The sequence below is a fragment of the Lepidochelys kempii genome, chromosome 22 (genome assembly GCF_965140265.1).
Source record: "Lepidochelys kempii isolate rLepKem1 chromosome 22, rLepKem1.hap2, whole genome shotgun sequence".
Classification (NCBI taxonomy): domain Eukaryota; kingdom Metazoa; phylum Chordata; order Testudines; family Cheloniidae; genus Lepidochelys; species Lepidochelys kempii.
In genome coordinates this window covers 9,984,800-10,006,933 of record NC_133277.1, presented here as the reverse complement: position 1 = coordinate 10,006,933, position 22,134 = coordinate 9,984,800, and the positions used below count along the sequence as shown (strand labels likewise).

The window sequence follows — 22,134 nt, the reverse complement described above, 5'->3', positions numbered from 1 at the left end:
GAAGGGATGTCCCCGGCTGGGCAGGCTCGGAGGGGATGAGGCCCGGGAGGAGTGTCCCCGGGGAGAAAGGGGCAGGCCGGAGGGGGCGTGTGCCCCGGGAGAGAGGGTGTCCCCTGGGGGCCGGGCCAGAGGTGGGGCCGGGCCGACGGCCCCCAGAAGAGCAGGCTGGAGAAAAAGGAGTCGGGGGGGGGGCAGGGTCAGAGGGGCTTGTCCCCCGGGGGGGGGGGGACCAGGCCGAGGGAGAGGAGCCCCCAGGGGGGGGACCAGGCCAAGGGGGAGAGGCCCCCAGGGGGCAGACTGGAGAAAAAGGAGTCCCGGGGCGGTGTGGGGGGGAGTGCAGGGTCGTAGGGGGCGTGTCCCCCGGGGGGGGGACCAGGCCGAGGGGGAGGGACCCCCGGGGGAGCAGGCTGGAGAAAAAGGAGTCCCGGGGGGGTGTGGGGGGGAGAGCAGGGTCGTAGGGGGCGTGTCCCCCGGGGGGGGGACCAGGCCGAGGAGGAGGAGCCCCAGAGAAGGAGGAGGGGCCCCCGGGGGAGCAGACTGGAGAAAAAGGAGTCCCGGGGGGGTGTGGGGGGGAGAGCAGGGTCGTAGGGGGCGTGTCCCCCGGGGGGGGACCAGGCCGAGGGGGAGGGGCCCCCGGGGGAGCAGGCTGGAGAAAAAGGAGTCCGGGGGGGCCGGGTCGGAGGAGGCGTGTCCCCCGGGGGCCCCTCCCCCTCGGCCTGGTCCTCCCCCGGGGTGGCCGGGCTGGAGGAGAAGTCCCGGGGGGAGAGGGTCGGAAGGGGCGTGTCCCGTGGGGGGGGAGGGGCCCCGGCCGGTCTCACCTGCGGAGCAGCAGCCCCCCGAGCAGCAGCAGCAGGAGCAGTAACGCGCCCAGCCGGCGCCGCCTCCGCCCGCAGCAGCCCCCCATGGCGGCCGCAGGGTCTCCTCAGCCAGCCAGCCCCGGGCCCGCGCGCCGCCGCCGCCGCCGCTCCGAGGGTCTCTGGGGCGCGCGGCGCCTCGGCCCCCAGCCCGGCTCCGCCCACTCGGGCCCCGTCGCCTCAGCCCCCGCCCTCGCGGCGCCCCCATTGGCCGCGGCCTGCCGCCCAGCGGGCGGGCTCACCTCTGGATTGGGTAGGAGGGGCCGAGGCCAAGCCCGCTCCTGATTGGCCACAGCTGTGCCGCTGCCCGGCTCCCCTCCCGCCGCAGGTGCTCGCGGGGCACGTGCCTGCTGCACGGGGGGGGGGGAGGGGGGGAGCAAAGGTTCGAGCCAGCCCCTTCCCCTCGGCCGCTGGGGGACGCAGAGCCCCCGTCCCGCGCCCGGGGGAGGCAGCGGGACAGCAGCCCTGGAGCCTCGGGGGGCAAAGACCCACTTATTAAGCAACCATGAGTCAGGCCCCAGGAAAGCCCTTGGCCCCCTGGGTGCTTGAGTGGGGACAAGCTCCTCTCCTCGCCCCACGTGCGGGGGTGCAGCAAAAGCTACAAGTTTCTGCTAAAAACCTCACGCCCAACCCCTGCATCCAGGGAGATCCTTAGATTATAGGGGGCCCTACGCAGTAGAATTAAACTGGTGCCCTTATGCCCGACTTGGGGCACAGCCGGCACCCCCCCCCCCACCCACAGAACCCCAGAAGAACTCACCCCCCCCTTGCTGACATACACAGAGCTTTGTATGCAGACAAAGTGGCGGCTGGGGGGGCAGGGAAGAGGCAGCAAAGGATACCAGGGCCCCCAGCCCGCCTCATGGCAGTGGAGAGTCACAGTTCCACGGAGACCAGCCCCCCGTGCCCTCTCCCTCAGGCAGAATGGACCGTGCTGGGACGTTCGGCTCTGTGAATACGGCCCTTGCATAACGCGATTACAGCATATGCTGGGTGTGCAGGAGCCGACCTGCTCTTATCTGCTGTCCCCGTGGTGCCCCAAATTTTCAGGTGCCCTACCCCGCCGTGTGTGCTGCATATGCCTAAAGACGGCCTTGCTTTCATATTTGCAAACACACCTACTCTGCAGCTGTAGGGATTCACAGCATTGTGAAGAGCCCCCAGCAATAGGCCCATTCCTCCACCTTAACACAGCCAGGTGTATAGGCATCTCCTTTAAATTTCCCCCTGTATGCAGTTAAATTAGGCACTGGTCAGCAGCTCTGCAAACCAAAGCTCTTGGTTTGTCTCCCAGCACAGACAACCACAGTATAGTCTTTTTTCACACTGGTGGGGGTGGGCAGTGTCTCCCACCCTGGCCCTCGAGAGCACTTCCAGGAGGAAAAGTAGAGTTCACACTAATGGCTCATTCCATCCTCATTCTGCCTTTTTTACCAACATTATCAATTGTGATGGTAGATTTGCAGATAAATACACCTGCCTCCACACCTAGACAGAGACCAATTCAGTTCACAGCGTATGAAGCCTGCGCAGATATCAACATTCTGTCTCTACCCAGCTAAGCTAGATTCAAGCCATTTATGCCTGAACCATTCACAGCACCATTTTTAGGCAATTACATAAACCTGAGTTTACAGAGCATCTTGGCCCAAGCAACCCAGCGAATGGGAGATAGATAAGGCTTCACTGGCTCTCTGGTTGGACTCTGCAATACTAGTCAAATATTTAGAGAAGCCCAAACAAGGGTTACTTACAGGGCAGTAGCCTTCTGTTTACCCAAGTATTAAATACAGTCAGTTTGGATTTTAGCTTTTACCAAGCCAGTCTGTACTACAGAGATCTGTAGCATCTGGGGAGCTGGTTACAACGAAGTTGAAATATATAGCGGTTACCCACTTAAGTCCCATCTACGCTGTTAAGCAACACTGTCAAAACGATCACATTTTGACAATCATGTTGTAAGTAAGCACAGACAAGTTCTGAACAGTTAAGAGTTTCTATGGAGCCACAGTGTGTCTCACAATGTCAAAAATACTTTGGTATGACAATCCATTCCCTTCCCATCCTCTACCTGGAAGGGTCAGATACACGTGTGTTCATCCTGAAGAAGGAAAGGTCAAGTTACTTCAGTTCCTTGATATTATGGCTGGGGGGGGAAATCTCCCTGTGTCATTTTTTGTGGCAGATTCTGAAAAAGGAATGTTGCCCAATAATTAAAGCCGGGAATAGGAAGTCAGCTATCTCTGCCCTTGACTGCTTACCTTGTCACTTCCCCTCTCTCCACCTCAATTTCCCCATCTGTCAAATGAGTATGTCAACACTTACCCACCGGAAAGGGATGTTAGTTGGTAAAGCACTTTAAGGCACTAAAGATATGCAAGTTATTAGTAATTAGGATTTTCCATTAAACAAGCTGATTTAAAAAAAAATGCTATCAACTAAAGGGAATATGTTCAAATTAAAGAACTAGAATGTTGCAGAAAGAGTGAATTACCAGAACTGATGAAACCCCCTAGTGATTTTACTGTCATAGCTTTATTGATTCCGACATTGAGGGGGCAGGAAAAGTAAACCTGATCAAAGCTCTGACTCCGCTCGTATTGTACGTTTCTGGGTAGAGTTAATTTGAGAATAAGGAGCCCAGGTTTTCTCGTGCAAGATTCTCTCATCTATCCCCCTGATCCCATTACCCAGGATTCATAATGTTAATGAAAGCATTAACTGGGATGGGGTAGATCAAGAGCCAGTTGCACTAGGTAAGAGAACTCTAGGAAATGAGAAGCAGTGATGCTTCCCGATTAGCACCAGGCACGCCCCATTCCTTTCAATGGGTTTAAAATGCTCACTGCACTGTGTAACAACTCACGGAGACACACTCTTTATGGATGACTTGCCCCAATGCTGCAGCGCAGCACCTTGGAAAGACAAGGGTTTAAACAAGGCAACAGATTCTCCCTGTGATTCAAAGGAGTTGCCTTATCCGTAAGAGAGCACACGTGCACAATCCTGCCTGAAATTAATCAGTAGGCTATGCCTCCACATCTGCCTTAGAAATGCCCCAGGGAAGGAGAGAGGCTGACTGGATTCCCTCTGTTTTGATCCTGTCCTGGCACAAAAGTGGACTGGATGACCCCAAAGGGCTAATGTTTCTGTCCGAGGAGGGGCAGGGCAGCAGCAATGGCCCATGGTCAGGACACAGGGACAAAGGCTTTCATTCATGTCTGATTTTTATCTTTGGCGTCCTTGATACCAGACTAGTACCAGCAGCTCTGCCAGGCACCGCATACAGCTGGGACCCCACATGGGCTGCATACAGCTGTGCTTGGGATCAGAAAAAGTCAAGAGAGTTTCCACTGGTACATTCCCACTCCCAGGGAAGGAGTCTATGGAAACAGGAGCAATAGACAATGTTCTAACTAGCAAGTGGAGTGCATTAACACTAGTTTATACACTCCTGGTTTCACTCCTGTAACAGATTCTTGGCCACAATCATCCTCATCACCTCGTTGGTACCTGCAGCAGGACAAAGAACACAGAGATAGAGACAGCCATCAGTTAAGTGAAGGTCCAATCCTGCTTCCATTGAAGTCAAATGCAAAAAACCTGCTCTGTTAAACCCATAACAGAGCAGTATGCAATCTGCAGAGCAGTTATTCCATGTCTCCATCCAGCCTGTGATCAGGGCAAAACCTGGTGGGATCTGTAGCCTACTCTACAGAAGAGATTCCTTTCAAACATGAAAGGGGTTCTGGGTATTAGTGGGTGTAGAGGAGAAAGTAAGACATAGATGCCTGGAAAAAAAAGAGCTCATTAAGGGGGCACTGAGCGCTTCTTGCTCCCATTGATATTAAAAGGATTTTAGGGCACGGAGCACCTAGCAGAACTTGGCCCCTATTGAAGGCCAGTCTCTCTGCTTTACCTACTGCTACATATGCATCATATCAGAGAGTAGAAAGGAGCATAGCAGGGGATGGCCAGGACCACACCCCTTCCCGATAGTCTAATTCTAGGTGAATGGAGTTCGAAGAATAGCAGTAATAACGATTAAGAGGGTAGATTAAAAATAAAAATCTTGGCTCTGCTAAGGGGGATATTACCACAATTCTCTCTACAAGGATCCGAAGGTGGAACAGCACACAGAGCGAGAGGAATTGTTCAGGGTTCAACAATGGGTGTTAATAGGAGTAACAGGATTAAATTAAACAAAGACACCTTTAGTGTGAACATCAGGAGACCTTTTCCTCTGGTGAGACCCATTAAACTATCAATAATTTTCCCAGGGAGGTGGTGAGAGCTCCTTCAACTGAGTCATGTGGAGCAAGAGTGGGCAAGACACTAAAAAATAGACTGTAGGGAGCAATCCTGCACATGGAGTCTCTTCTGTCTTCTACTGGGTTGGAAATACTTACAGGGCTACACAAATCTGCTATAGCCCAATGAACTCAGATCCCCATATGGGTTTTGCTGTCAGATGAGAGACCTAAAGCACAAAATGAAAGAAGTGGAATTTGCAACTATAATCCAAGTCCCTGTTCTCCACTGGAACATACGTATGGCCAAGGCCACAGCCAGTTGTCAGTTTTGTTAGCAATACCCCAGGTTACCTTCCAAGATCTGGTGGACTCTGATGTCTCTCATGAACTGCTGCACAGCATAGTCCTTCAGGTAGCCATAGCCCCCATGCATCTGTAGGGCCTGGTTGCAGATCTGAGGAGAAGAGAACGTTGGTGGGTCAGGCACAGAGTGATGAAGTGATTTGCCCAGGGTCACACAGCAAGTCAGTGGCAGAGCTAGGACTAGAGCCCAGGAATCTGGACTAAGTCTGTGCTCTAACCACCAAACCACATTCCCAAGCAGAAACGGAACCCAGGAGTCCTAAATTCCAGTCTCTTCTGCTCTAACCACTATATGCCATGGTGCTTGTTGCCATATTTCCCAGACGGTGCCATTTAAAACCAATGGTATCATCTTAAAAGGAATGCTGCAGTGCACAAGCATTTTAATTCCCCTCAACCAAGGCAGTTTCTGCTGCATTTCTAACTGAGTCTAGGTCCAAAATTAAAATGCAAGACCACCATCTAGTGACCAGCTAGGATAATTCCAGGATAAAAGCCCTCTATTTAAAGATGGTACCAAGCCTAACCATAATTAATCCTGTGTGTGAGATACACCACACTAGCAGTATACATCCAGGGAGCTAATGACAGGATGTAGCGGTAATTCCAAAATATAACTAATCCAAGACAATTCATAGCTCAGAAGTTCTTCTTTTAATTAAATGGTATTCTGTAATTGCACTAGAGTACCCCCCTCGCTCCCAATGACACATGCTAACCAGGAATTAAGACCAAGTAATGGACACCCTGGTAATGCTCTACTCACAAGTCTGCCTGAGCCCCTGGGCTCCTAGAAGTAGCAGAAGGCATTATAGCATATGAAGAACACCCAGGGAGAAGGATCGTGCCCTGCAGAGGGGCTGAGATCCCTGCCTACACACAGGCCAGGATTCTAGACCACGAAAGGGGCCCCAAGACTAGGTTTATGGCCCACCAAACGTGTTCAGGGCTGGAACCCTGCAGACGGAAGAGACTTCCTGAAATCCCAAGCAGCATCAGCCACCACAAGGAGACTCTGAACGTCTCTGATTACGACACCCCCTGGCAGAGACTTGGAAAACCTACTGTGAAGCACTCATCAGTGGCAAAGAGTTTGGCCATGGCGCACAGGGCGATGGCGTCCTCCCGCTCCTCCTGCAGCGCCTGCGCTGCATTCCGTACCATGAGCCTTGCCGCCACCAGGCGCGTTGCCATCTCAGCCAGTCTGAACCGGAGGTACTGCCGGGAAGGAAATAGACAGTGCATGAGGGGCCAGGTTAAGCCAGAGGCTCAGTGGGTCCTTGCCCTGAAACACCTCCCCCTACCCATCCTCCTCAGGTGCGGCCCTGCCCTAGTACCACCCCCCTGCCCCCTCAACTGGGGCCCTGTTCTGAATCCCACACCCCACCCTTTTCCCCCCCTCAGGCACTGTCCCCCAAACATCCCTCAGTCCCCTCAGGTGCTTCCCCATGCTGCCCCCACCACCCCCATCCCGCTCAGGCAGGGCCCCCATCTTTGTATTTCCTCTTTAGGGAAACTTTCTAGAAAGGACTTCCCTTCACATGAAGCTCAGGCCTCTCTGATTCTCTGTGCCAGGGCCCCTGGCTCCCCCAACTCCCCAGTTTCTCTCTCTCAGCCTCTATATTTTTCTCCAGCTCCTTCCAAGCGTCTGTCTCTCTTCTATCATAAGGCCAACAAATAATTATCATGAACTATTTCCTGCATGAGGAGAGAAAACCCCCATCACCTACTGCCACCCAAACCTCTCCCAGTGGGAGATGCTATAAAAGAGGGTGCAAGTACATTAGCACTGGGACAAGCTACTGCAGTTCCAGCAGAACGCGTGTAAGGCAGGATGTGTGAGCTCTGGCTGCTTGTTTATGCAATAGCCAGAAGGGTGCAGTGGAGGAAGAGCAGAGCTTGTCAACAGAAAAGTCACCTGGTTACTGGCCAAGGGTTCCCCAAACTGCTTGCGGATGGTGAGATGGTCCTGGGTCAGGAGGACAGAGGCATGAGCAGCTCCTAGAGAACAAGAAGCTGGCGGGGGAAGCCAAGGGCACAGAGTGAATATTACATGACAGCCACCACACTAGACTAACAGTGAGGAGACCACAGCCCCTTCCCTTCCCCTTGCTCTTAGCTGCCAGGCTTACCAATATTGATCCTCCCTCCATTCAGGCCCTTCATGGCGATGCCGAAGCCCTGCCCCTCTGCGCCAAGCCGGTTGGCCACAGGAACAGCACAGTCCTCGAAGATCACGGCCCGAGTCGGCTGGGAGTTCCAGCCCACCTGGGAAAGACAGGAGTATCTCACAGACTGTCTGGAGGGCTGGGCACATCCAGCTCTCTGCTGGAGAAATAATGGGTCTATCACTTCTCTCCCCCTCCATTGCCAGGCTTGTGAAGGAGAGCACCTCTGTAATGCACACTCTGTGACACAGAGTGTGGTTTCCCTCAGATTCTGCAGTGAAGAGGAGTCTATTCAGATACTCCTCCAGCCTTTCTGAACTAAAGGTTTACACATGCACTGCCCCTTTCAGCTGGATTTTGACAGTAACTTTCAGGACAGTTTAGGTGGCTCAGTTTTAGTTCACTGGATTTGTACCTCCTGACACCTGGATCATGAGTTTAGTGATCTCCAAAGCTCTGTAGTCCACAAGCAAAGCACCATGCAGTCTGGGAGTCTCTGCTCAGGAGACACCCCATTACTAGCTTAGCCAAGGGGTCAGGAGTGAGCTTCAGCAAAGTTGATGGTGAGGGTTGAGGGTCAGGTGAACGTGAAGCTTACACAGGGGCTGTCTGCACCATACATAACCCCGATTGGTTTGAGGAGCCCTTAAACTTCACAAGCAATTCCATCCACTAGAAATTGAAATGCAAATGCCTACAGGAAAAGTGCAGATCCAGTGAATCTGCATCTGATGCTGGCTTGACAGACCTGGAGATTAAAGCCCTTCACCTATCCACACAGCAGATACAGCATGAGCAGTGGCAGGGCAAGGTTTCCCCACACTGTGCACCTCAATACTGCCCCGAGTCAGGACACTGGATTATCTGGGGCTATGGTGCAGTGAGGAAGCAGGACAGCAGACTAGAATGGTCCAGCTGTCTCACCCAGTACAGGGCTGGATAGGCCTGCTATCTGATCAGACATGGGATCGCCAGTGGTCTACTCCAGTTTGGCCTGCCTCTGCCGTGTTCCACCCACCCACCCACAACAACCTTGATGATGTGTGGGTCTCTCACCTTCCTCTCTTTTTTGCCAAAGCTGAGCCCTGGAGTTCCTTTCTCCAGCACCAGGCAGGAGATGCCCTTGGGGCCAGACCCTCCTGTGCGACACATGACCACGTACACATCAGTGTCGCCACCGCCACTGATGAAGGCCTGGCAAGGGGCACAGGAAATGAGACAGAATTAGCACGCAGGGAGCCCACACCCAGAGCCTGGGAAGCAGGAAAGAATTTCCACTGGACATCATGTGCTGAAAGGGAGTTAGGTGTCTTGTGTGGTGATCCAAGGGCAAAGAGAAGCCGAGAGGCGGGCGAAGGGATCGGAGAGCTGGGGGAGGGCAGAGGGGAGGAGAGACAAGGAGACAGAGAAGCAAGGGAGGACTGGAGGGATTGGTTTATGGGGTGAAATCACAAGTTGAACAGGTGTAGCCTGGCAAATTGGGGTTGGAAGGACAGAAGGAGGCAGGATAACCACCCCCAATTACTGGTTGTTAGGGTGCAGAAATTCCAGGGAGAGGAGTCATTCAGGATGCTCTGAGGGGGTAGAGCTAGGAGTAGCGGGAAGAAGTTCAGCATCAGGCAGGGCTTCCCAACAGTGTGTTTTACTGGGCTGGGAACAGCGTCTCCAAGGGAAGAGGCAGATGCCCCAGCACCAAGGGACATGTAAGAACAGAACTGAACAAAGCCCGAGAGAATACACTGCGGGAAACGATCCTGCCCTGGGAGAAGCAACTGGAGATGTGACATAATGGGATATTTCCAGTTCCACAAGCCAAGAGGAAGAGGCGGAGATGAGAGGGTGAGTGGGGGAGACAGAGAGATATGGCAACGACCCTCTCACACATGCAGGGTGCTCAGCGGGTTTTAAGGCGAGAAAAGCTGGTACCTTGGAACCATTAAGGACGTAGGTGTCGCCTTTCCTCTTGGCTGAGGTTATCAGGGAAGCTGCATCACTACCACTTCCTGTTAGTGGGGAAGGAAAGGAGCCAATGAGATGGCAAGGCTTCCTCTCTCCTCCAGAGATTGTGTGTTTACTCGGTTTGATGAGGAGTCAGACTCAGGGCCAAATGCATCCCTGGAACCAGAGAGTATAACTCCTACTAACCTCAATGGGGGCTGTACCCCTTTGCCCCCAAGCTATATTTATCCTCTAGAGCAAAGCAATCCAGAGCAGGACGGTCAACCACATCATCATGGGCTGAGGAACAGGTCTCTTCCAATTCATGTGGGATCCTGACTGCCCATGGCTTTAAACTAGAGATATCAGATCTGCATGTATTTATTAAAGTGCCCTGGACAGAGATTCACCCTCTTACCACAGTATTTATCCATTTTGATTAACCAGCCTTGAAAACAAGAGCTGCAGGTCAGTCAAAGTGGGTCTAGTTTTGTTGCATATTCTGCAAATCCGTGTGTATCCCGCCACACCTGACCAAGGCACCCCTTCGTACCTTCAGCTCCTCACATCTCTCAGTGAATCACAGCACTTCTCCCAGTCCTTCCCACCACTGCTGTATGCTAAAGGGAGAAGACTGTCAGCATCACGAGATGTGCCCCATTGAGGTACCTGCCCTTGCTTCACTGATACCCTAAAGCACAAGCCACATGGAGGTCTGCATAGCTCAGAGCAACAGGAGATGGGAGTTTCACTTCCAGTTCCTTGGAACATTTGAGAATGAGAGTGACTGTTACAACATTGCTGGGACTCAGGACCGGAAGGGGATGGAATTATTTGTACATGAAGCTCACCCGGCTCGGTCAGGCAGTAAGAGGCTAACTTCTCCATGCTACAGAGGGATGGGCAAAACTTGTGTCTCTGTTCCTCATTTCCAAAGGTGTCAATCATCCAAGCACACATGCTGCACCAGGAGAGAAGGGATGGGGTTATAATGCATGCATACAAGCACAAGCCTAGGAAGAAGGATGATCACAGAATGCTCATGCCACTGGTTTGGAGGTTTTCAGCCTCTTCCAGAGCTAATCTAACCTAGCCTAGGAGACAGATGCTGTCCCCCCCTGAAACTGAACTGAGCAACTGCATGCCACAGGGACTGGCTCAGGGTCTTAAACTTCATAAAGCTTCTTGGAATCAGCGTACAGGGCTGAGAGTCAGGAGAGCTGCATTCTATTCTCAACTCTGCCACTGACTCAGTGTGAGACCCTGGACAAGTCACTGCCTCTTTGTGTGCCTTAGCATCTGTAAAAAGGGTCTGGAGATAATTATATTACTATTAATATTGCAGTAGTGCCTAGGAGTCCCAATCATGGACCAGAACTCCACTGTGCTAGGCACTATACATATGGAACAAAAAATGGTCTTTGCTCCGAAGAGTTTACAATTCATTTTCCTTTCTAAAGCATTTAGAGTTCTTCAAAATTGTTAAAATAATACTACCGAGAGGGAGGTGTAAATATTATTTCCGTGCCCTACAAGGAAAAGGCTGACTCTTACTATGTATCGGTACATCGTCTAGTGCAATGGGACCCTGATCTTGACTGGGATATTGCCACACTAAATAAATCAGATTAGAGCTGGGGTAACCGAGGCACGGAGCATTTAAGGGATTTGACCATGGCTATATAGTAAGTCAATGACAGAGCTAGGAACAGAACCCAAAAGTTTCCAGCTCCAGCCCTCTGCTCAAATCACTAGGCTAAAATTATTTCCTTGTGAATAGGAATGATTCCTTCCAGTGTCCGAGGGACTGCAGCCTGATTGCTAAGAGTAACCAGCCATGACCCATATGCCCACTAATGGTCCCTACATTACATCCTTACACAATGAAATTCAATACAGACAAGTGAAAAGTACTACACGTAGGAAGGAAAAATCAAATTCACAATTACAAAATGAGGACTAACTGCCTCGTTGGTAGTTCTGCTGAAAAGGATCTGGGGGTTACAGTGTATCACAAATCGAATATGAGTAACCATGTGATACAGTTTGCAAAAAAGGGCTAATAATATCATTCTGGGCTATATTAACAGGAATACTGTATGTAGGACATGGGAAGTAACTGTCCAACACTGGTGAGGCTGGAGCTGGAGTACTGTGTCCAGTTCTGATGCCACACTTTAGGAAAGATGTGGACAAACTGGAAAGAATCCAGAGGAGAGCAACAAAAATGATAAAAGGTTTAGAAAATCTGATCTATGAGTAAAGGCTAAAAAATCTGAGCAAGTTTAGTCTTGAGAAAAGAAGGCTGAGGGGGAAGCTGATAGGAGTTTTCAAATATGTTAAGGGCTGTTACAAAGAGGACTGTGATTAATTGTTCTCCATATCCATTGAAGGTAGGTCAAGAAGTCTGGGCCTATTCTGTAGCAAGGGAGACTTAGGTTAGATATTAGGGAAAAAGTTCCAACCGTAAGGGTAGTTAAGCTTTGGAATAGGTTTCCAAAGGAGGTCATGGAATCCCCATCATTGGAGGTTTTTAAGAACAGGTTAAATGAACACCTGTCAGGGATGGACTAGGTTTCCTTGATCCTGCCCCAGCACAGGGAGCTGGACTTGATGACCTCTTGAGGTCCATTCTAGCCCTATGTTTCAATGATTCTGTAATGAATGGCACCCCCGAAAGCTGAAAGATGACAGGATTCAGAGTCCCAGTGTTCATAGTAAGAGTGTTATTCAGCCAGACTGACCACAGATGCTTAGCCAGTTGCTCCCACTCACTTATGGATGCTCAAGTAGGCAGTGGTGCTGGTACATCCTGTCGACAAAGCCTCAAAGATGATGGAGGTATCAAGCCGTGACAGTCCCGAGCCACCTACATCTGGTTTCACATAGATCCCGCCGAACCCCAGCTGGGCTGCCTTCCGCATTGTCTCCACGGGGAATGTTTCCTATCGGAGGCACACAAGGAAAAAAGACATTGCAAGAGATCAAGATCAAGACCAGCTTCAGGTGAAGATGAGCCATGAAGTCCAGTTCTGAACTTCCACAAAGTTTAAGTGGGCAGGTAGGCAGCTAGATAGATCAGGGAGCAAGTGCAGGTTTTCTGACTTCTCCCTCCTGCCTGCTGGGGTCACTGATGGCAGCAGGGTGCCATTGCATCAGCATCCCTAAAGGAAATCTTTCCACTGTCACAATCACAGCACTGAACAAGCGGGGAGGAGCTACTGAGGACACCACTACCTGCAGGGCTGGGGCAAGGGGGATGCTGCGGGGGGAAAAAAAAGAGAAGAAAAGAAATGACTAGCCCTTTAATGCAGGCAAGAGGAGCTCCTGAGGGAGGAGAGGGCGTTGGGTGAAGTATCCCTTTTGTGGGCTGGCAGCTGGCCTGTGCTCTCACCTTTTCATCCCATTCTGCCATATGAGGGGCCATCTCCTTGGCAGCAAAGTCAAAGGCGACCTTTTGGAACTCCTTCTGCTCCTCAGTCAGGCCTGTGGATGCTGGAAGAAGAGTGGATACTTTCAGAGGATGGGGAAGGAGGCTGCAAACCTCCTCACTTCTTTAATACCCAAGATCAATTTGAAACGTTGTAGTAATTATTGTTCACAGTCCAATATCGCTTAGCCCTATTATCTACACTGACCCACTGTGGCATTACAAGCATCGGCCGTGCCTCCCAATGAATCAGTGCAGAATGAATGCCGCTGCATGCTGCTACGAGGCAGTGGTCTAGCAGAGGGGCTGCCTTCTGGTGAAACAAAACCAAGGTCCTGATCTCTTGTGGTCACTGAACATGAACTGCAATACACAACTAAAATGTGGGGGGGGGGGGCTTTATTGGTGTTTTTTTATGCATAAAGGTACCCTTGATATTCTACAGGGTTGTTTTTGTTGTTGTTGTTGTTTGCCTGGATATTTCCTCTCCCTCTCCATTAGAATGATCACTTTTTGATTTCTTTGCTTTTCTGGAGAACTCACTGGAGAGCTGGATTGAGGCTTCACAACAGGGCAAAACTTACTGCAACCAACTCCAGCTTCCATGTAAAAACCTTGTCTGCAAAGGAGAGGTGGGGGGATGAACCCATGTAGTTACACTAGTATGAGCCCTAAGCATAAATGTGTTTCATCATTGCAATTTACACCAGTAATTTACTAGGGAAAGTCACACATATGCAAGCCTGTGACCTTAGATCCTGTACTGGTGTAACTGTGACATAAGTACACCCCTGGGGAGAAGGCAATATGGAGTCACACGCAGGTTAGAGCTCTTTGTTTTTGTCAGAGTTAAACAAAACCCAATCACGCAAAGCAAACCCAAAAAATTTCAAATACAGTCAGACCCATTCCCCCTTCCCACTCAGTTACAACTAGGAAAGCTACAGCCCAGGTTTCAAAATCCTGCAATGGAACTATTAACTCCCCAGGTCCTTCAGAGGATCCTCTAGCAAAAATTGGGAAGACAGGAACTGATATTCCTCATTTTAAAATATTCTATTGTAACCACATTCAGAGACACACACACACCCCCGCTGTGCTAGGTGCTGTACAAACACGCAGAAAGAGTCTGTGCCCTGAAGAGCTTACACTCTAAGATAAAATACAAGCAGAAAAAAATTAAAATAAACTTTAGACCATCCTCACACATCATAAAGAATCAGTAAAGGCTATAGGCAAAATATATTCCCCCTTTTATAGTCCACATTTAGAGATCCTATAGCACTTCTTGTAAAAGTAGAGACAGGAATCCTCATGCCTTGGCTAAAGGCTAACGTGCATAATTATGTTCTGCTTCATGAAATTCCCACTTCTTAGAATCATAGGGTTAGAAGGGACTGCCAAGATCTAGTCTAACCCCCACCTACAATTAGATTTGAGATTCTTTTTTGATGCAGGCCCTACAATGTGTCAAGGCGCTGTGCAAGTTGTTTGAACAGCACCAACACATGGGACTTTCACCACTTCCCCAGTAAAACCATTCTCCAGCTGGAAAGATCTCACTGCTCGAAAGCTTTTCCTGACGTACAGCCTAAGTGTGCCCTTTCTTAAATGCATTACCCGCTTTGGACCACACTCAGCAACGCCTGCTGTTCCCGAATGGACAGAGGAAGGCGGCTCAGACGCAGCGCTGGTTTTCTGGGCCCCAGCCCCTTCACCACCTCCCTTCTATGTCAGATGCGCCCATCCTCATCGCCTCTGGGCGCCCCCGCCCCGCCTGGCCCCGCGCACTGGGGAGAGCTCGGCCCCTCTGCCCTGAACCTTACGGTCAATGCAGGAGACGATCCTCCTGCGCCCCAACCCCTGAAGCCAGCCGGGGCTCCTCCGCAGCTGGGCCCCTAACCTGCTGCAGCCTCTCCAAGCCATGCCCGCAGCCGTCCTGTGCCGGGGCGCCTGCCCTGCGCCGCACCGCGGGAGTCGTAGTCCGCCGCGGAGGGCAGCCCGCAAAGGATCCCCGGCTCAGGACGGGGCGCGGGACTACAGCACCCAGAAAGCACCGCGCGGGGAGGCTGAGGAATTGTGGGAGCTGTAGTCCCCCCCACCATTGCGGGATCGAGGCTCTCGCATTGGCGGCTGAGCAGGGGGCAGGTCTTAAAGGCATTGCACGTTTGCATAACTTTTATTGCCCGCCGACCTTCAGTAGGCGGAGAGGCAGGCGGTGTCCACCCCCTCACCCCCACCCGCTGTGCAGCCAGGAGGAGTATCCTTCCCTCCGCAGAGAGAGGGGCTGCTGCCCCCGCAGCTGGTGAGGGGAGCCCTGGGAGGGAGGGGGCAAGCCCAGGACATGGGGAGGGAGCGAGGCATGGGCTGGGGCGGGGGAGGAGAAACAAGCGCTGGGCATGGGGGCAGGGTAGAGGGGGGGAGGGGAGGGAGCAAACCCTGGGCATAGGGGAAGAGGGGGTGGGGTGAGCCCTGGGCATGGGGATTTGGTGGGGGTAGTGGGAGGAAGCCTGGGGAGCAATGACTGTTCTGCTGTGGTTACCAGCAAAGTTGCCCATTAGCTCACTAAGCAGACATCAGGTTGGTCCAACACCTACCACTGGAGGATTCAAACTTGCCACCTAAAGCTGCAAGGCTCTGTCCCAAGAACCATCCAGTGCTCCCAGGATAGGACACCGGGGCTTGCACCTAGAAGGGGGAATGTTTATACCCTTTCTGCAGCAGCATAGCTGGCGCCCCCTCCACTGCAGGGGTGGGAGGGAGGAGAAGGTGGATGGGAACAAAGGGGACATTTGTCCATCCCCCCCCCCCCCCAAAAATCCTCAAAAGGGTCCCAGATTATTGTCAGAAAGGCCAAAATATGTACAAATTTCCCCTGTTTAGCAGTGGAAGAGCAGCTGATTGGAGAGTCTTCATCCCTGATATATATATATATATATTATAAATCACAACAAAATACTAACACAATAGCCAATTTTTACTTCTTTAAACGAATTGAATGGTTTCTTTCTCTTTTTGCTTGAATAAGTGGTAACAGCAAGTGCCCCCCCACAGGTGCTTCTACTTGCAGAAAAACTAGTTCACGGAAGCCAGAGATGTCTCCGCAAGGCAAAAAGAGAAGCAGAGCAACATTGGCAGGTCTGTGCAGAAGTCTTACCGCGCTCAACAGCTGTAGCTTTTTGGCTGTTGGGTTCTCATATTTGGGTGTGGGTTCCAGTTTACAGTGAAAACATGGACAGATACTCCCTGTACTTGCCTGTAAGCTGCCCACCTTCTCATAGGCAAGGATTTTGCAGATTGTATGTCTCTCTTCTACAGATGGTCTGGGGGACCCATATGGACCTGACAGGAGTTTTCTCCTCTCTATAATAAGGGATAGTGATGTTTCCTTACAGTGCAAGGCTGTTGGGAGATTTAATTTGTTAATATTTGTAAAGCATTCTTAGATTGTCCACTGTAAAGGTACTCTAAGTCAAAATACTGTGTAGCATTGTTGTTATACTACTTACTAGAACAGAGGAGTATTATCAAATAACTAACCAACTGTGTTAGAGGCAATGTGACTTAGTGGTTAGGGCACTGGACATTGTATTCCCACCTCTGCTACTGATCTGCTGTGCGAACTTGGGCAAGTCACTTTTTTTCTCTGTGCCTCTGTTAGCCGCTCTCTTGGCTGTATGCTATTTACGATTTTAACCATTTTCAGGCAGGGACTGTCTCTTAGCATCAAGCACAGTGAGGCCTGTACCTCTGAGGCTTTTAGGTGCAGGAGATTATAAATAAAAGTACAGGAGATTATAAATAAAGTACACTGATGTACAATTTTTGTATGTTCACTTATGGGCTAATTCACAGAGTTTGGCTCCCTGCACCTAGTTTCTCATCTGTTAGTACAAAGTAGTCTGGTTGTTGCACCTCATTAGGGCCAGTTTTTTGAATCAAGCTAATAGACTGTGGCTTGCCTATATTTAAATGACAGTACGAGCAAAACCTTGGCAATAGCTAGACCACAGCTGTCCAACCAACAGTAAAAACTCCTGTTTTTTTTATCTTGGAACACATTTCAGATGTGCTGGAAATCTTTGTAAGTGATGTCAACTGCCTAAGCTAGAGGCAGGGATCCACCAAAACTTCTTTTCTAGCCAAATGTTGTCCCGTATCAAGCCCGCTGGGATATAAATCAGGTGTTTACAGCAATTGTCAAATTAGGAAACAATGCGTTCTGATTTCTCCACTCATGTTGTGTTTTTTTAAAGGTAAAGAGAGGCCTGCTGCTAAATTTGCCAAAAGTAAGATTCAGGAGGAGGAAGAACTCATGATGCCTGCTCCTAAGGAGAGGAGTTCAAAGCCCGTGGGGAGCAGTACAGGAAAGGCTACCAAGAAGGCGGCCTGCCCTAGTGCACAGGGAAGCAAGCAAGTGTACAGCCACTGGCTGATGAAATCAGAGCCGGAGAGCAGGTTTGAGAAGGGAGTGGATGTGAAAGTAAGCACTGGATCTTCCTTACTGTCACCAGCCCAGCATGTGCGCTCAGGAATGAAGAGGAATGGAAGCTGTTTTATTTCTAGCTAGAGGGCTAGTGTCTAAACTTTATGGATTGTGGGGTCATAGGATTCAGGTTTAATATCAAAATTACCTTATTTCTTTCTTTCACAATAAAGAGTCACCTTCTTCTCAAATACCCTTCTCTTTCTGGGTGTGCGCACACACAGATTTCATTCTCTTCCAGGCCCAGAGAGATCCTGTAAAAAAGCCACACCAGGCAGTGTGTGTGGAACTCAATGTATGTACCTTGTGACCACGAATGGTTGAAGGCCCTGCTAGGATTTTTAATCCGGGTCAGCAGGAAGTCTTTCTGTTTCAGATCTGGTCCTTAGACTGCCAAAACATTGCCTCTGCAGCTTAACTTTCTTTACTTTAAACCAAGCAGGGACCAAAAGCTTTGTAACCCAGACAGTATGAGGAGAGATGCCCTAGAAACACATCAATGTACATAGACAATAAGAAAGGCTTCTGTTCACTAAATCCAAATGACAATCCAAGTCTAACCTCCTGTTTTTACTTTGATTGGGCAGTTCGGCATTGAAGACTTAAAGGCTCAACCCAATCAGACAGCATGCTGGGATGGAGTCAGGAATTACCAAGTAAGGAGCAGTGATTGAAGGCCTGGATTGCAAATACAGCATCATTGAAATATCACTATTGCAAACAAGAAAACAAAAATTAGCTCTTTATAAATGCTAGACTGCAGGCAAAATAGATGACTTGTTCACCCTGTGTCCAAATTCTTCCCCTGCGTACACTAAACCAATTGTTCCTACTTTCTGCAGTTTGGCTAATTATCTATGGCTTAAAAAAAAAATCTCCCCAGACATGTTCAGGCAGGCCAGTCCTCTGGAAAGTAGTCTGATTTTTCTGTCTGGTTTCAGAAAGAAATATGCAGGTTCAAAGCAAACATCAACCCTCATTTCTTTCCTCTTCAGTTTTTTCCTGCAAAGCCCCAGCTAACAGGACTCCAGCTTCTTGTCTATATAGTTTTCTGTTTCGGCACACTAGTACAGTGGGAAATTTAAGCACAATTTTGTCTCTTTATAAACAAAACCAGCTTTGCTGCTTGTTCTGTAACCGGGAACTTTAGACTCCTGCAGTTGCTGAATGAGGATGGCAGAGCTGCTGAATTCCAATAGACATTATAGCTACTACGACCCTAGGTCTTACTTCTTTTTCTTACTTGAACTTAGAGAATAAAATATCTTGACATTTTGTAGGAATGTTTGTATGAGCGGGTCTGAAGCACCAGTGTTCTCCACACTTCCATTCTTCCTTCTTGTTTCATTAAGCAGCTAATGGGCACAGCCTTTTGAAACTTTCCTATAGGGGACACTGCTTAGGCCCTCCTCATGGCTTAATTACAAAGTTCAGTGGTCTCTTATCTAATCATCTGACAGGCACGGAATTTCATGAGAGACATGAAAGTTGGGCAAGAAGCATTTTTCTATCACAGTAACTGCAAAGAGCCTGGGATTGCTGGAATTATCAAGGTGAGAGCCTTTTTCTAATCCTTGCAACAGTGAAATATTTCACTGCTGGTCTATTGGAAACAGCAGCACATTAGCCCTGCTCCTACCTCAACCCCAGAGAAATGCAAGAGTAGCCTAATCATTAGTTGTGAAGAGCCTACAATCACTGGTTCACAGACCAGCAGAGCTGACTCCCACTTCACCCTTTCCCAATTGAAACAGAGCCAATTTATGCGATCTCACTGGTTTCATGCTGGAGTGTTTCCAGACAAGGCAATGGAGTTATGCCAGATTTACACCAGTGTCCAAATAGAATCTGCCCCACTGGGTTCCACACAGTTGTGTATGAAGATGGTCTTTTGGATTAGACTTTAAGCATCTGACCTCTGTGGGTCTACAAGATTAAGAGTACATGGGTATCCCAGTGACATGGCCCTGGCCCACCCTCTCTCCTCCACTGTGGCGCACTGGTGCGTTGTTGGTCTCAGTGTTGTTTAAAATGCTTTGGGCAGAGAACATAAAGAAGAATGTCATCCCCTTAGAATGGAGCTCCTATGGTCAGATCCAGGGAGAAACTGGCAACTCTGCAGCAGTATTGCCCCATTACTCCTCATCAGGATCTTTTGATGGACACCTCATATCTTATGCTGCTAGGAATACTTAGCTGGCTGATCATGAGAGGTATAGGCAGAGTGCAGGAACCCCAGTCCCTGATCGTTCCATCAGATGCCCTGCTTCAACACTCAGTGACTTGATCCCCTGAGATGTGTACTTTTGACTGCTATTAGTAAGGTCCTTGAATTCTATGCCCAGTTCTGACTGCAACCTTAGGCAAGTCCCTTAAACCCCTGACTCAGTGTACCCATATGGAAACTGCATATACCTCACCAAACTCAGAGGGTGCCTAGATAGTATTTGTAAAGCATAGTAGTGAAGGGTGTGCTAAAGGTGTTGCTTTTGATATGCCCTTCCTCTCATTTATGGTGGGTCAGGAGGTGTCAACAACTCAAGTCTTACTCATGAGTCTCTACTCTGCTTCCCTTTTAATTTTAGATTGTGAAGGAGGCTTACCCAGACCACACTCAATTTGACAAGAAGGACCCTCACTACGATTCCTCCAGTACCAAGGAGAACCCTAAGTGGTCCATGGTAATGTATTAAGTTACACACACAGCCAGTTCTGAACACTACTGATGTGGGCAGAGGAAGGGAGAGAATCGGATGGCCTCCCTGGTCTATCAAAGCCCCTGTTTGAACCTACACCACCTCTGTCATGAGAGGGAATTCATTCCAGTTGTTTCCCTGCTCCTTTGCTCTACCTTGGGCCCCCCATCCTGGAGGATGCGGAGATCCATATACCCTAAAATTCTTACCACCTCACTTGGAAACCCTGCTGCCAGAAAACAGAACCTCTAGCCTCTCTCTAGTGCAGAGCTCAGTGGCTGGGGATGGAAGATTACTCTGCACACCTTTAAGTCCCAAGCTGAGTCTACACTAGGCAGCGTTTATTCTTAAAGCACAAGAACACAACTGTAGGGCAGTATTAGACATCAGCCCTACGTCCCTAATAAACGTCTTGTCCCCCAACAAGATATGGACTCCTTCCTCTGATGCAGCGGCTCTCAACCTTTCCAGAATACTGTACCCCTTTTGGGAGTCTAATTTGTCTTTCTTACCCTCAAGTTTCACCTAACTTAACTACTTGCTTACAAAAATCAGACCTAAAAAGCGTCACAGCACATCGACTGAAATTGCTGACTCTCATTTTCACCATAGTAAAAAATAAATCAACTGGAATATAAATATTATACTTACAGTTCAGTGTATAGCATAGAGAGCAGTATAAGCAAGTCAGTGTATGACATTTTAGTTTGTACTGACTTCACTAGTGCATTTTATGTTGCCTGTTGTAAAACTAGGCAAATATCTAGATGAGTTGCTGTACCCCCTGGAAGACCTCTGCCTATCCCTGGTGGAGAACCACTGCTCTAACATCAATAGTTCTTGTCCATTTCTAGCAACTGCGTTCCCTCATTGCCCATGTCTCCCCACTCACCAGGTGGACGTCCAATTTGTGCGGATGACTGAGCGCTTCATCCCCCTGTCCGAGCTGAAGGCTCATTACCAGGTGCACAGAGCTTCGGGAGGCCCGCTGAAGGACATGACACTGTTCACCAGGCAGAGGCTCTCTGTCCAACCCCTGACAGATGGTAAGAACCTTTCCCCTACTAGGGGTGTCTTGACAAGATTCCTGCTAAGGAGAAACCCTTGCTTAGGACACTAGTGTGTTCCTCTTCTTACTCCCTTTTCCTGCCCCTTCACCCAGAGGAATTTGAATTCGTCTTGAGCCTTGAAGAGAAACCAAGTTAGACAGACTGCAGCAACCGGGCCCATCGAGGCTGAAAATGCCCCCCGGTCCAGCCAGAACCCTCCCTTCCAAATTTATACTCTTCAACCCAACCCCAGGGAAGACTCTGCGAGCGGACCAAAAGGAGGTGTATATATTCACTGTTATTTTGGTGCACCGTGCTTATGTTTAAATAAAGCTTTTTTAAAGTCAGTGAGACAGACTTGATTTTTCAGGGATGGAGAAGGGTTTGCAGCTCCCCTTTACCTCAGAGAGGACCAAAAAAAAGAGCTTGCCTTCCTGATTCCCTTTACGACAAGCGGTGCCGAGACGCATAAGGCTCCTTCCACTCCTCGGTGCAAACCCTGCCATGGAGCAGAAAGACAGATCTCTCAAGAGCAAGGATACCACATTCAAAGCAGGCTGCAGGGAGAGCGCAAGACCTGATGTCAGGTTTTTAATACTGTCGCCTGTGGGACCGAATGATGTGGGCTGTGGTTGAATCCTTGTGCTGGGCTAGTGTTCACAGCCAAGTTCGCTTCCTGAGCTTGCTCTAGGTCCTGGTAAAAGGAGAAAAAAACCCACCCACTGGAATGGAGTAGCCATAGAAGTCACCCATCAGCACGACTCTGGGTGCACGTTACATGGCTTAAAGGGGAGCTAGTTAGCTTTCCCCAGTCAGAAGCACGGCTGCGCCACGCCCTTGGAGGCAGCACAGTGAGGAAAAAGGCTGCATTCTCCCTTCCTCAGGTGCCTGCTGAGC

The 22,134-nt window shown here is 49.8% G+C and overlaps 3 protein-coding genes across 5 annotated transcripts in view; 1 reads left to right on the top strand and 2 right to left on the bottom strand.

Moving 5' to 3' along the window:
• The window catches only part of GLB1L2 (galactosidase beta 1 like 2), a 54,961-nt gene extending 53,973 nt beyond the window's left edge, over positions 1–988 (bottom strand). For both annotated transcript variants that reach the window (XM_073321090.1, XM_073321092.1), the window contains exon 1: positions 819–988. In XM_073321090.1, the coding sequence (XP_073177191.1) occupies positions 819–904 (86 nt within the window). In that variant the 5' untranslated portion in view covers positions 905–988. The remainder of the gene's footprint in view (positions 1–818) is intronic.
• A 2,382-nt stretch (positions 989–3,370) lies between these two features.
• Positions 3,371–15,027, bottom strand: ACAD8 (acyl-CoA dehydrogenase family member 8). Its single transcript, XM_073320855.1, has 11 exons — positions 14,833–15,027; positions 12,971–13,071; positions 12,352–12,521; positions 10,428–10,537; positions 9,565–9,641; positions 8,695–8,832; positions 7,603–7,738; positions 7,389–7,486; positions 6,536–6,688; positions 5,459–5,561; positions 3,371–4,367 (listed from the first exon to the last, which is right to left on the bottom strand). The coding sequence occupies exons 1-11, from the start codon at positions 14,930–14,932 to the stop codon at positions 4,315–4,317; spliced, it is 1,239 nt and encodes a 412-aa protein (XP_073176956.1). The 5' UTR covers positions 14,933–15,027; the 3' UTR covers positions 3,371–4,314.
• Positions 15,028–15,175: 148 nt separating this feature from the next.
• THYN1 (thymocyte nuclear protein 1) lies at positions 15,176–21,588 on the top strand. 2 transcript variants are annotated; one of them, XM_073321173.1, is made up of 8 exons: positions 15,176–15,311; positions 16,061–16,144; positions 17,263–17,489; positions 18,080–18,148; positions 18,953–19,045; positions 20,078–20,173; positions 21,084–21,234; positions 21,351–21,588. In XM_073321173.1, the coding sequence occupies exons 2-8, from the start codon at positions 16,102–16,104 to the stop codon at positions 21,392–21,394; spliced, it is 723 nt and encodes a 240-aa protein (XP_073177274.1). In that variant the 5' UTR covers positions 15,176–15,311; positions 16,061–16,101; the 3' UTR covers positions 21,395–21,588. The 2 variants fall into 2 exon arrangements, with proteins under 2 accessions (XP_073177274.1, XP_073177276.1); XM_073321175.1 differs by having other exon boundaries at positions 16,035–16,144.
• Positions 21,589–22,134: the final 546 nt, after the last annotated feature.

Excerpts from the sequence above, each read along its gene's own strand:
- ACAD8 (XM_073320855.1), bottom strand. The coding sequence starts at position 14,932 with ATGGCTTGGAGAGGCTGCAGCAGGTTAGGGGCCCAGCTGCGGAGGAGC. Across the intron at positions 10,538-12,351 it reads GCCTACTTGAGCATCCATAA|CATGTGTGCTTGGATGATTG; the intron begins GTGAGTGGGAGC and ends CTCCTGGTGCAG. Across the intron at positions 7,739-8,694 it reads TTGGCAAAAAAGAGAGGAAG|GTGGGCTGGAACTCCCAGCC; the intron begins GTGAGAGACCCA and ends TGTCTTTCCCAG.
- THYN1 (XM_073321173.1), top strand. The coding sequence starts at position 16,102 with ATGTCTCCGCAAGGCAAAAAGAGAAGCAGAGCAACATTGGCAG. Across the intron at positions 18,149-18,952 it reads ATGGAGTCAGGAATTACCAA|GCACGGAATTTCATGAGAGA; the intron begins GTAAGGAGCAGT and ends ATCATCTGACAG. Across the intron at positions 21,235-21,350 it reads TGTCCAACCCCTGACAGATG|AGGAATTTGAATTCGTCTTG; the intron begins GTAAGAACCTTT and ends CCCTTCACCCAG.